The sequence below is a fragment of the Mus caroli genome, chromosome 18 (genome assembly GCF_900094665.2).
Source record: "Mus caroli chromosome 18, CAROLI_EIJ_v1.1, whole genome shotgun sequence".
NCBI lineage: Eukaryota > Metazoa > Chordata > Mammalia > Rodentia > Muridae > Mus > Mus caroli.
In genome coordinates, this window is record NC_034587.1 from 29,908,652 (window position 1) to 29,921,922 (window position 13,271).

Sequence of the window (13,271 nt, forward strand, 5' to 3'; positions counted from 1 at the left end):
CTCCCCTCCCCTCCTCTCCTCTCCTTTTTTCTTTTTCTTTTTTTTTCTTTTTCTTTTCTTTTTTTTTTCGAGACAGGGTTTCTCTGTATAGCCCTGGCTGACCTGGAGCTCACTTTGTAGACCAGGCTGGCCTCGAACTCAGAAATCTGCCTGCCTCTGCCTCCCGAGTGCTGGGATTAAAGGCGTGCACAACCACACCCAGCTAAACCCCTACTTTTCTATTTGGCGTCATTCCAATTCAGCCTGACTTAACTCATTCTCCAAGTTATGCCCTCAACTAACATAGAATCACAGATAGTTTCCTTCTTCAGATATAAGGTGATGTGTGTGTGTGTGTGTGTGTGTGTGTGTGTATTTATGTGTGTACATGCACATGTGTGTAGTTGTGTGCGTATGTTAGGGTATGTGTTCGGGCTAGATTGGATGCTGTTTCTTAGTGTTGTTTATTTTGTTATCTGAGACAGGATACCCCTGGCCTGGGGCTCTGATCTCAAGAATGTAAGGCTAGCTGGCTAGCAAGCTCCATAGAACCACTAGTCTTGAAGTGCCCTGCACAATGATTACAAAGCTGTACCACCATACCACGCTTTTCTAAGGATTAAATGTCTTCTGGTTGCATAGCAAGTGCCTTCCCTAAGTAATCTTTAGCCCCAGCCTAGACACACCACTTTGATTCAGCTAGGTAAAACTATATCGTGTTAAGTAGAAACCCAGGATAACGAAGCATTACCTATAGAGCTGGTTGAGGCCAGGTTGGATACACACTTCTTAGAGCTGTTCTTTAAATATCCATGTGCCTGTTTCGATATTAACTCAGCCACTAGGAAGACGAGGTAGTTTGATCCCAAAGCTGTGTCTGTGCAACAAATTGGGCACTCTGTATTCCAGTCATGACTTGTACCTGATGCTGTGTGTGTAGGCATCCTAATTATCTTCATTTCTCAGACTGGAGAGCCATGACCAGCTCTCCATAACTCTGCGTATGATCACGCCCAGGTGTCCACCAACATCTGTGGATAAACTGCTTCCATCCTAGAATTTCCTATCCAGCTTCTCTTCCAACTTTCCAAGTTTCCTTTCTTTTTAAAAAACATAAGAATATTATTGAATTAATGTGTGTGTGTGTGTGTGTGTGTATGTATGTGTGTTTATATGTGAGTATGTGCTCATGTGTGTGCAGGTACCTGCAGAAGTCTGAAGAAGGCTTCAGATCTTCTGGAGCTAGAGTTATAGGCCGTTAAGGGCCGCTTGATGTGGGTCTTGGAGTCTGAACTCAGATCCTCATTGCTCTCTTAACCACTGAGCAATCTCACCAGCTCCATAATTTCCAAATTTTCTTTATGGTATCAACCTGGCATTGCTGAGGCTAGGTTAAGAATTTTCTTCATAGGCCAGCCTGTGGGGTGGGGGACCTTTTATTCCAGCACTAGGGAAGCAGAGGCAGGCAGAAGAACTCTGAATTCAAGGCTGGCTTAGTGCACAAATCAAGTTCCAGGACAATTTGGACTACACAGAGAAACCCTGTCTTGGAAAAAAAAACGAATCAGAAACAAAAAAAAAGGGTTTTCTTCCTGCGATTAATTGGCAAAATGACACAGTGCGGTCTGGACAGAGGTGAACAATGAACCACGATGAGAACCTTTTACAACTTCACATGGTGGAAATCAGTTTTTTTTGTTTGTTTGTTTGTACTTCAACAAAGACATTTTTTTAGACTTGTTACCGTTGGTGCTAGAATATTAACTAAAACTAAAAATAATTGCAATGGAGATTTGAGATAATACCGTCATTTTCGTGAGCATGACTTAGGGTGGGGGCCTCAAGTAGGAAGCCATTTCTTTTGAAATTGCAGTGACACGTGGCAAGGATTCCAGCTCCGTTAGATGCGTCTGAACTAGGTGAGGCTGTGCCAGGTGTTCCTATGTGATGCTGACCTACTTGGTTCTCGTGCTCTTAGGTCTTGACTTCCTAACCAGGTTCCAGTCAACAGTATCCATGTGCCCCTATGTCTCCTACAGTTCTCACTCAGGCAGGACTCGCTGGATTAAAGCCACTGCTCACTGCCTGGGAGATGCTTTCGTAAGTAGAGTGCTTGCTGAGTTTGAATTCCCAGCACACACATAAAACCAGGTGTGGTTTTACCTGTCTGTAATCTCGGTGCTCCTACAGTGAGAGGAAAGGTAGAGATGGAAGAATCCCTGGAAGCTTGGGAACAGCCAGCCTGGCATGCACTGTGATGAAAACCAAGGGACCTTAACTCTAACAAAGTAGACAGTGAGGACTGGTACCCAAGACTGTCCTGTGACTTATACAGCATGCTTTCACACACATTCACACATATATGGAGCATCACACATAGCAGCTCTGGGGTGGAGGTATTCCCTGGACTCACAGAGGGTATTATCCTCTCCTGACAGCAACTCTAGCAGGCATCTGCCCACTGCTTCCCCTTTGGGGAACAGGGGGTGGACTCACGGATAGGACCCACACAACTACACACTGCCATCATATATCTAACCACAGACAGCATTAACAGCCGATGTCACAGATGGGCAAGCCAGTGTGGATGAGGCAATGCAGGCACCAGGGGTAGGTCAAAGGTTTGAGGCATTTTGTACTGTGACTGGTAGTCCAGGCCTCTTGTCTCAGCTACCTGGTGGGTTGAGACAGAAGAGTCTCAAGTTCAAGTCCTGCCTGGATGGCTTGCTGACACCTTGTCTTAAAATTTAAAAGAGGCAAAAGAAGGCAATGGGTCCAGCATGTTCCTCACGTACACAAGCTCACAGGGACATGAAAAGGAAAAGTCTCAGGAGGTAGCTGGGCTGGTGATGTGCTTGCTCTCAAACATGAGGTCTGGGATCGGTCCCGAGGACCCACATAAAAAGCCAGTTGTGGTGCACACGTATGATCCCAGTGCTGGATGCAGCATATAGGGATCTCCAGGGATCACAGCAAGCTAGTCTAGCCACATCACTGAATCTAAGTTCAATGAGAAACTGTCTCAAAAAGTAAAGTGTGAAATGACAGAGGAGAACAGAAAACTGACCTCTGGCCTCCACGTGCACATGCGTATACACACATGCCCCGACACATGAAGACATAAACACAAGTAGGCCACACACTCACCCAAAGAAAGGAAAGAAAGATGAGGGAGAAATAAAGGTCTTTCCTTCTAGGGATGTGGGAATGACCTTGGGTCTTACTGGGGTCAAGCAGAAGGCCCCAGCCTGGCAGCTGACCAAGTACTGGGGAAGAGGAGTCACATCTGGCACTAAGACGGGAAAGCTGATGATTCTCAGGGGTGGGGGGTAGGGGTTAGGAGGTGGAGGAGATGGCCTTTGAACCCCTAGTGCCACTGTTATAGCCTGGAATTAATAGCGTCTACATAGAGGGCATTGTGGTTGGATGGAAGGCTGCATGTGTGTCCCTGAGTTGGACGGTGTGGGCCTTTGCCATGTGCCACTCCCTGGATGCCTGGCTAAGGCCCTGGCTTTCTGCTTTGCCCATCTCTGATTGTGGTGATTAAAATGTGAGCATTCCCATTGGCTTATGCATTTGGAAACTCTTGATGCCTCACTGTTGCTGTTTTAGAAGGCTGTGGAGCCTTGAAAGAACTAGGTCACTGAAGGACTGCTTTGAGGGTTATAGTTCTCCCCACTTTCTGTCTGTGCTCTGCTTCCAGACTAGAGTAACAATGTGACTAGTCTACTTCTGCCTCCATGCCTTCTCAACCATGACAGATTAAATCACCTTGAACTGTGAGCCAACATAAATTCTTCCTTCCTTAAGTGGCTTTTTGTCAGGAATGAATGATCATAGCAACAGGGATAGGAACTAGACTACACACTAGACTACACTAGACTACACACCAAATACAAGTGATCAGTGTAAACCCTAGACCAGCGGTTCTTGAGGTCAGGACCTCTCGGGGAGTCACATATCAGATATCCTACATATCAGATATTTACATTATGATTCATAACAGTAGAAAAATACAGTTATAAAGTAGTGATGAAATTATTTTGTGGTTGGGGCCACCACAACATGACTAACTGTATACAGGATCACAGCATTAGGAAGGCTGAGAACCACTGCCCTAGACTCTCCATCAGGATGCCCTGCTAGTTCTTTCTGCCTAACTCCTTCTTAACCATCTTTAGTTGTTGCTTGTGTGTCTCCTAAGTATTTTCAAGCCACTGCCTTCCCTAAAGAACATCCTCTTACACACCATCTTCTACCTACTGACCTACCATTCTTAGATCAATATTACTGTTTCTGGAATAATGAGCCACAAGTCTCAAACTTTTAAATAAAGAGTAACCCAATTTCATGGTTTAACAAGCCAAAGATGGGCTCATGAGATGGCTTTGTGGGTAAAAGTGCTTGTAGTATTAACCTGATGAAGAAAGGTTAGGTCAGCAGAACCCACCAAAAGACAGATGTGGTGGCTCACACCTGTAATTTAAACACGCTTACAGGGAAAGAGGAGGCAGAGTGGCCGCTGCCCTGGAGGCCTGTGGACCATCCAGCCAGGAATACACAGCACAGCAGAAATAAGAGATCCCCACGCCTCAATGTGGAAGGACAGAACCGACTCTTGAGAGTGGTCCCCCGACCTCCAAATGCTGTCCCCTGACCTCTGCTTGTATGCTGTAGCATGACCCCCCTCCATTCAACAATAACAACCAAAGTCTTTACAAAAGAATAAAGAGAAAGAGGTAGGTATACAGGCAGGCAGACAGAGACACCAAGAGACAGACAGACAGAAAGACAGACAGGTAGTGAGGTGTGAGATGGTAGCCCGGCCTTTGGACCGCAGGTGCCTAACACTGAGACACAATTCTTTGCTCTTGGGATAACTTCTTGCCAGCAAGTGTTATACTTGATAGCTGTAAAGACAAGTGCACTGCTTGTCTTAAAGGATGTTTTCTTCCTTCTGGTTTTGTGGTCCTTTAGCAGTACTGTGAACTCTAATTCCTGTGTCCTGGGGTGGGCAGGCCTGGCCAAACCCTTCATGCACACTTTCCGTGAAGTAGGTGAGGAGACAGGAAAGGAGAAGGAGAGGACAGGCAGAGCTGTCTGCAAAGTCTCCCAAAAGGGAGATAAAAATACCTCCTCTGGGGCTGCTCAGGGGTGAAATGAGATAACTTGTGCTGCACACAGGCGGTGTCTCCCTCTGCTTTGAGTCATGCAGCCCATCATGGGGAGAGGAGGAGGGGCAGTGCCAAGAGAGATACAGAAGAGAGAAAGACTGTGAAACTGACAAGGGAAAAGGGAACTTTCAGGCATCTCTGAGATTAATTTTTCCTAAAATGAGAGGTTCTTCAGAAATGGGAGGAAGGAGTGCCATTTGTAGAACATCACACCCCGCCCCCAGGGGCAGGATCCTATAAAGCAGCAGCCTGGCTCCCCTCAGGGCCTCTCAGGAGCCTGCTGTGTGGGCAGCAAGAGGAGGAGAGGGGAGAGAATGGAGAGGGATGGGGGAAGTAGGATGGGGAGGGGAAGGGAAAGGGTGCAATTCCTCAGGAAAGGGAGGAGGAGGAAGAGAAGAGAGAGAAAAGGAGGCATTCTTCAGGAAGAGGAAAAAGAGTTACTCCTAAAAGGAGAAGGAGGAGGAAGAAAGGGAAGAAGTAGGGAGAAGAGGAGGCAGCAGGGGAAGAGGGGGGAGGAGGAGGCGGAGGAAGAGGCCTGCCTCTTGACAGAAAGAAGCCAAAGCCTGGGCCCTAGCTATGGACTGCTCAGAGCACAGCACAGAGGAAAAAGAAATGCTGGTTGAGAAGGCGCTGGAGGGCAAAGGGCCTGAGGTCAGGAGCAGGCTGAGCCTTTACTGTGCACAGGCTGGGAGACACCCGGAACACTAAAGGGCTGGCTAAGAGGCGGAGCCAATGGTTGCTCACAGTCCACCATGGGCCACTGATTGGTGAAGGTCTCCTAAGGAATAACAGTTTCTTCCCACAGAGCTGGCTGGGAGTCAGCCCTCCTGGCTTAGAGGGAGGGCTGTGGTGTGCTGTGCTGTGCTGTGCTGTGCTGTGCTGNTGCTGTGCTGAGCTGTGGTGTGCTGTGCTGGGCTGGGCTGTGGTGTGCTGTGCTGTGGTGTGCTGTGCTGTGCTGTGCTGTGCTGTGCTGTGCTGTGCTGTTTGCTGTGCTGTGCTGGGCTGTGTGTGCTGTGCTGTGCTGTGCTGTGGTGTGCTGTGCTGTGCTGTGGTGTGCTGTGCTGTGGTGTGCTGTGCTGTGGTGTGCTGGGCTGTGTGTGCTGTGCTGTGCTGTGGTGTGCTGTGCTGTGCTGTTTGCTGTGCTGTGCTGTGCTGTGCTGTGCTGTGCTGTGCTGAGCTGAGCTGAGCTGTGCTGTGCTGTGCTGTGCTGTGCTGAGCTGAGCTGAGCTGTGCAGAGCTGAGCTGTGTGTTATAGGAGGAATGGGGACACCACAGAGAGGCTGCTCTCCTGTCTCAGAGGGAAGGAACACTGTGCCATGCTAGGGAGGGGAGGTCCTCCCTGCCCACTCTGCAGGACCTGATGGTCTGTACTCTTCCCTTGAAGCAAGTTTTCAGTAAACTGACATACAGCAGAACAGCCAGGAAGCAAGGATGGAGCTGGGTGCTGGGGAGAGAGTAGTCACTCATTCCGAACAGTCACGAGCTTGCATCTGGCATCACTGCGTGAGAAGTGTGAGTGTGTGCGCACACACACATGTACATATGCACATGGAGGCCACAAGTTAGCTTTAAGTATTGTCCCTAGGGTGCCATCCACTCTGTTTTTTAAGACAGGGATTCTCATTGGTGTATAACTTTCCAGGAGGCTAGGCTGGCTGGCCAGTGAGCCCCAGGGCATATACCTGTCTCTGCCTTGCCAATGTAAGCCACCACATGCTGCTGTTTCCTTTTCATTTTTTTACATGTATTCTGGGGAATCAAACTTTGGCTTCTGTGCTTCCAGGGCAAGGGTTTAACTGACTAGTTTATCACCCCAGCTCAGGAAAATGTTTAATCTACCAGGAGATATTCGATACTCAGAATATATCCTTCACTTAGAGATTGTCAGCATCCCCTTAACTGGATTAAAGACTAGCTATAACTTTCTGGGATTCATCACACATGACAGTGTGGACTCCCTGTTAATACACAACAAAAACAGCAGTGGTAGTCAGAAATAAGGACAGAGTCCTCTGCATTCAGGTCCTTGTAGGGCAGCCAGGGTTACATAAAGAGGCCCAGCAACTTGCCCAAGGTCATTGCTGGTTCATAACGGGTCCAGATTCCAATCCCACTCACTAACTACTACAGACAGCCTCTACACCACTAGCACATCAAATCTATTTGTGCTACATGGTGTTTGAAATATGACAGAAAAGAGCTTGGGAGATGGCCCAGTCCCCTGCTTCAAGCATGGGGACCTCAGTTTGACTGTCCTGACCCAGCACTAGGGAGGCAGGGTTTGGAGGATTCTGTGGTCAGACAGTCTAGATGAATTGCTGAGCTCTGGGCCTATGAGGAGAAAGTTCAGTGTGTAAAATGTTTACCACACAACCGTGAGTTTGGATCCCCAGAAGTCGTGTGAAAACCGTAAACGTTGGAAGTACAAGTGTAGGCATCTGAGCCTACAGGGAGAGGGAGGCAGAGACAGGAGGATTCCTGGAAGCTCTTGGGCCAGCAAGAGAAATTCTGTCTCCAAAAAGATTGGAAGACCAATACCCCACATTGTCCTCTGGCCTCCATATAGACACCATGGTACTCATAGCATCTGTACCTGTACACACACACACACACACACACACACACGGAGAGGGAGAGACAGTGACACACAGAGTCAGAGACACACAGAGAGATATGGATGGGAGGTAAGGGTGTAGGCTATGAAGGCAATAGAAAGAGCAAGGGTCTCAGGGTTAGAGGTCAAAGGGACAACAGGCCCTTTCTCAAGCTCGGGGCTCCATATGATATGGAAGCAGCTATGTGCAGGGCTTTCTAGCAGCTGCTGTGAGGTCCTGTCCAATCCCCACCTACCCCCAGATGGAATCCAGTGCCTTGGGCTGGGTTCTAGCCAGCAGGCGGGAAAGAGGCTATTGTCTTGTTCTACCCTGGCTAAAGGACTGTACAAAAAACCCTGTTTTAAAAGAATGCACAAAAATTAAAATTTATAAACCTGAGGGCAGCAGCCAGCACGCCCCCAGAAGGTCAGATTATATATGGATCAAAGGGAAACACCAGGCCAAGCTGAGAGGTGGTGGGGGAGGGGGAGATAGGCCTACAACTCAGCTGCTGTGTGCTTTGCATGCCTTGTCTTTGGTGTGGTCTCTGCTTGTTTCAATGCTTTATTTACTGGCCTTTCAGTATATGTCAAGTTCTGGCCTAGGAGCTATAGGGGTGACTTCTCAAAGACACCGAAGGGGCTTTTGGCCTTGTAACGGTGCTACCTTTGCGTATTAATGTGGTCTGCATAATCACCACCTGTTTCTCAGTGGCTCAGCTGTCAATTCTTTGTGCCAGGCCCTAAGCAGGAAACAATGCCCAGGGGAAGATGTGGACACAGAGCCACTCAGGAGGTCAGATTCCCAAGAAGAGGCAGAAGCAGGACCCATGGGGACAGCAAAATATCCCCTCTGTAGGTTTGTTTGGGGGATGGCTTCCAAGGCTGGTGGGTGCCTTTTTTTTTTTTTTTAATGAGTTGAACTTCATAAACAAGTTCTTGATAGACAAGCAGATGTGTTCAGGGGAGGGTGTCCTGACATCTAGGAGCTGGTTACAGGTTGTTTGGGAGGGTGAGGCTGGAAAGGCAGACAGCATGGGCTGGTGCGTGAGGGCCATCAGGGAAGATGCAAGCAGAGCGAGGCAGCTCTGACCACAGAAAAGGGAGCAGTAGTGTCAGGAGGTGGGCATGGATCACAGTGGGAACTCGGACCTGACTGGAGAACTCTGGAATGCCTGGCAGCTGTCACCCAGGGCTCTGCTCTGGCTACTCAGACACCATTCCTGCAGTGAGCAGAACACTGTGCCTTGCATGTGCTCGCTGGCCACGGGCCTTTTTTAGGCACCAACACCCACTCAGGTGGACCTCAGATGTCTGCAGGGTCTGACGACCTGGTTTTGTACTTAGTAGGTTGGAAGCCTGAGCCACGAAGTCCTCACTGACCCTCCAGTCCTTCTGCCAAATACCCATTACTTCAAACATGGTGGGGTGACCCAGGCAAGGTCCACACCAGGGCTTGGCCTAAAAGCACTAATACTGTCATCACACTGTGAACTAGCAGCCACCTGCTGCTGGGAGATGGCAGAGAGGACCCACATCTGCAAGCCATTTTGCTTTCTTCAAAGCCAGCACTGCTAGGCATGGCTCCAGGTCACTTCTGTTCCCTGGGTGAATACTGTGAAGTTGGAGTGGGTTGCTCTTCCCACCAGCACGGGGAAAGCTGAGACACTGAGATATTGTGATTCCTCCCAAAGCCAGTGAACGCCCAGGTCTGACACCCCACGTGGACAGATAGAGAGATGGATGAACTGGGCTCTGGCAGGCACTTCCCACCAAAAGTAATAGCATGTCTTATCAGAGCCATAAAACAGACTCTCTTCTAGATAGAGAGGCATATTCTGAAGTGACCGTGTTTCCTACCCATTGGTTTAGCTGAGATGGCGAGACTGAGCAAAAACGTGGTGATTTGCTAGTCTCAGAAGTGGTCATGGATATTAGAAACTGGGGTAGGCCTGGACACTCAGTTCCTCAACTACCTGCTATGCAAGAGAGAACCTGGATTTGATGTCCAGGACCCACATGAAAATGCTGGGAGTGGTAGCACATATTGAAACTCTGGCCCTGGGGAAATGGAGATAGAGACGAAGGTCCCTGGTGCTCACTGGGAGGTCAGTCTGCTGAGTGAGTTCTCACAATTTAGTGAGTTCCAGGACAGTGACAAGCCCTGTCAGAAGCACAAGGGGAACAGCACACCTGAGAAATGACAGCAGAGCAATCAGCTGGCTTGCTTGCATGCCTGCACAAACAGGTGGGCCCTCATACACATGAATAAACATGTGTACACACACATGCACTGGCATGACCCTTAGGAGGACAGTTTCTGAGTCGTTAACATTTTAAACACATAGAATATTTGTCTCATAGATTAAACCCTGGGATAGGGCATTTTATCCTGAAAACTTATAATCATATATAGGTCACATTCCACTTACGAAGATGGCTGCACCAGTTACCCAGAGATAACCCAACCTCTCCCACTCACCGTGGAAGCAGTTACCCACATCCACTGCACACACAGAATGCCTCTTACCCATAGTTCTCTGCTTTCCAGAGTGTTTTGCAAGCCACTAAAATACTTGCCCAACCAAGGGTACCCTGGGAAAGGTCCAATGTGCTTACTGTGCCAGACCCACGAGACTCGTAATGTCCCCAATATCTAGAGGGATTGCACAAGGCTTGAGATGTAATTTCATTTGGCACTTCTCGTCACCCTCTCTGCCTCTGCCAGCAACAGCAAATTCTATATAAAGCTGCCAAACCTGGCATCTCTACACTGAGCTGTGACCCCTTTCAACCAAGGGCAAGGCACCAAACTGCCTGTGTATAACTTGCTGGTAATAATAGTGACAATCAGGCCTAGCAGAATCCCTAAACCCTGCAAAGTCAGAGCAGAGCTGACACTGGGAAGTCAATTCTCTCTGCTCCGAGGCACTCAGTAACTATGGCTTCATCATGGAGACAGGATATAGATACATCCTGTCTGAGTTAGCAGCAAGAAACAGGATCCCAGGAGTCTCCTATGGCAGGGACCTTGCCACTAATCCAAGGGGGAAAGTAATCTGGTAAGCTACTTAAGTACAGGTTATAACCCTACAGCCCCAGCAGAAAGGGGTTTGTCCCTATTAGCCAAGCAAGGCCTGGAACGGAAATCTCAGAGAGCTGTTTGGGGGAATCGGGTGACCCTCATCAGACCCGAGAGTCTGCAGCCTAGACTTTCATGGTGTCAGAGACGAAATAAATACAGCATTCCTGACTTCCTGTTCCTTAACCCAGGTCCTAAACATGTGTTCACACGTGTTCCCATGCATCCACACACAGTGAGGCAAATCTGTTCACACAGGTATCAGTGCACCCACACATGGGAACTTGAGTCAGATACACATGGAAATAAATGCATGCGAACCCTGCAATCCACACTCTCTGGTAAAGTTCACCTCGGGGTGGTAGACATTTGTAAACACCTTGGATGTCTCAGCCTCAACTCTCAAGTGTTTGTTGATAGGCAGCTCAATCTCACAACCCAACGAGAATATTCCATGAAAAGTCTTACTTTGTGGATGCTGAAGCTGGAGCTAAGAGATGTCGTAGAGGTGACCCCAATACACGCAACATATAGGATAGCATGTACTGGTGACACGCATGGGGCACATAATCGCCAACCACACAAGCCTCAATATAAGGTACCTATCTCCAAGCCACACAAGACAGGGGTCCCAAGAGGTCTCAGACTGGGGGGTGTAGTTCAGTTGGTAGTGGGCTCGCCTCACATGCATGGAGCCCTGAGTCCCCTCAGTAATATGGTAAAAACCCTGCATGGTGCCACATTGACCTAATCACAATACCTTGGAGGTGGAGGGTAGAAGGATCAGAAATTTAAAGTCATCTTTGACAACATGGCCTGGTCCGGTCTACAAACTAGTCTAACTTACATACAACTCTGTCTCAAAAAGAAAATTAAAATTTGAAAAAAAAAAAAAAAAAGGTTTCTATTATTTTATAATTGTGTGAGAGAACGGTGTGTAGAGTCTGAGGAATTCCTCTCTGAGGTGAGGAGCAAAACGTATAAACAGTCGTTTTCTTTTAAAAACAAAAATTTGGATTGCAAAAGCCCCAAAGTCGAGGAGAGCAGGGCGGGCAGGCGGGCGGGGAGGCCCATCAAAGTTTCCTACATCTGGAGACTCTCTCGCTGCTCCAGTCATCCAAGAAGTTAAAGCCTTTAAAAAGACAATCTTGTTTGTTTGTTATTTCATACTCCCAGAGTCAAAGACAGCGGATCCGGCAGGATCTGCGCCTGTCCTGGGGACCAGTGGGCCAGAAAGAACTGTTGGGAGTTTCTTGGAGTTTGCTTGACGTTGGCTCGGGCTCCCTGGTGCGAAGTTGACCCTGACCGCTTGACTTGACTTGCGTGGGGAGAGAGGGGGGGGGGTGCCTGGTTGCTGAAGGCTCGGCCTCTCCCTCCCTCGGGTCCCGGTCCCTTCCCAAGCCCCACACAAAGAAACAGCGCGCCATCGCCGGGCTGGTGGCCTCTCTGGACCGAGGGACATCTATCGGACCAGTGTGCAGGACCTGTCCCCCGGCTCCGACCCCGCACGCTCTGTGCGCCACAGTAGGACCCGCGTCTGGCAGGGATCGGGACATCCCCGGTACTCACCGAGGAGCTCGGGAGGCGGCGTGCTGACCAGGCTGCTCATTGCCACGCGGCGGCGGGGAGAACGCGGTGGGGAACACTGTGGTGGGGGGATGGGGGCAGGAAAGGGTCACCAGTTCCTGGACCCGTGAACCCGGCTTCTCCGTTGCACCTGGGGCTCCCACTCCGCGCGGCCAGCAGAAGGGAGGGCCTCCGCTCCAAGATAGGCACACTTCAACTATTTTTTTCTACAACTTGGCCATGAGGTTTCCACCCATTTTTTTTTTTTTAAACACACACCCGCCCACTTCCGAACGTTTTCTCTGTGCTCTAACTTTCTGCTCACAGTTCTCCCTGTTTCTGTTTCCATCTGCCACTATCAGATAGAGAGCTTGCGGTTAGAATACCCCCCACCCCTTCCCCCGTGAGAGCACTGGGAAAGTCCCACAGGAGACCCGGGTGGCGGGTGGCACACAGGCCTTTCAAGCCTGGTGTGGATGCTGTAGAAACAGAACTAATCTAAATATTTCTTTTTACATTTATTCCTCTTAATTAGCATTAATTGTATGTATTTACAGGGTATGGCACAATATTTCAGGACATGTATAGGCTGTATATTAATGATGTCGATTAGCAATCCTAAGTCTTTACCACTTTTAGAGACATCCAGCTCAGTGTGTGTGTGTGTGTGTGTGTGTGTGTGCATGCGCGCGCGTGTTAGAACCCAATCTCGCTCTCTTTTCCTCTTTGTCACTGGCCATTAATAATTGCTACTGGGCTTTCCTACTTTGAGATGACATTTTAGATTCAACAAAGCAGATAATGTTTGTATTTGATTCTCTGTCCATCTTAATTCACAAAATGCCCCTCACTCCCGCCCTTTCTGTGGCACCTGAAA

At 48.8% G+C, this 13,271-nt stretch overlaps 1 protein-coding gene across 1 annotated transcript in view; it reads right to left on the reverse strand.

Moving 5' to 3' along the window:
• Positions 1–12,645, reverse strand: part of Gypc (glycophorin C (Gerbich blood group)) — a 32,243-nt gene extending 19,598 nt beyond the window's left edge. Inside the window, exon 1 of the mRNA XM_021151043.1 lies at positions 12,398–12,645. Coding sequence (XP_021006702.1) covers positions 12,398–12,437 — 40 coding nt within the window. The 5' untranslated portion in view covers positions 12,438–12,645. The remainder of the gene's footprint in view (positions 1–12,397) is intronic.
• Between the last annotated feature and the right edge of the window lie 626 nt (positions 12,646–13,271).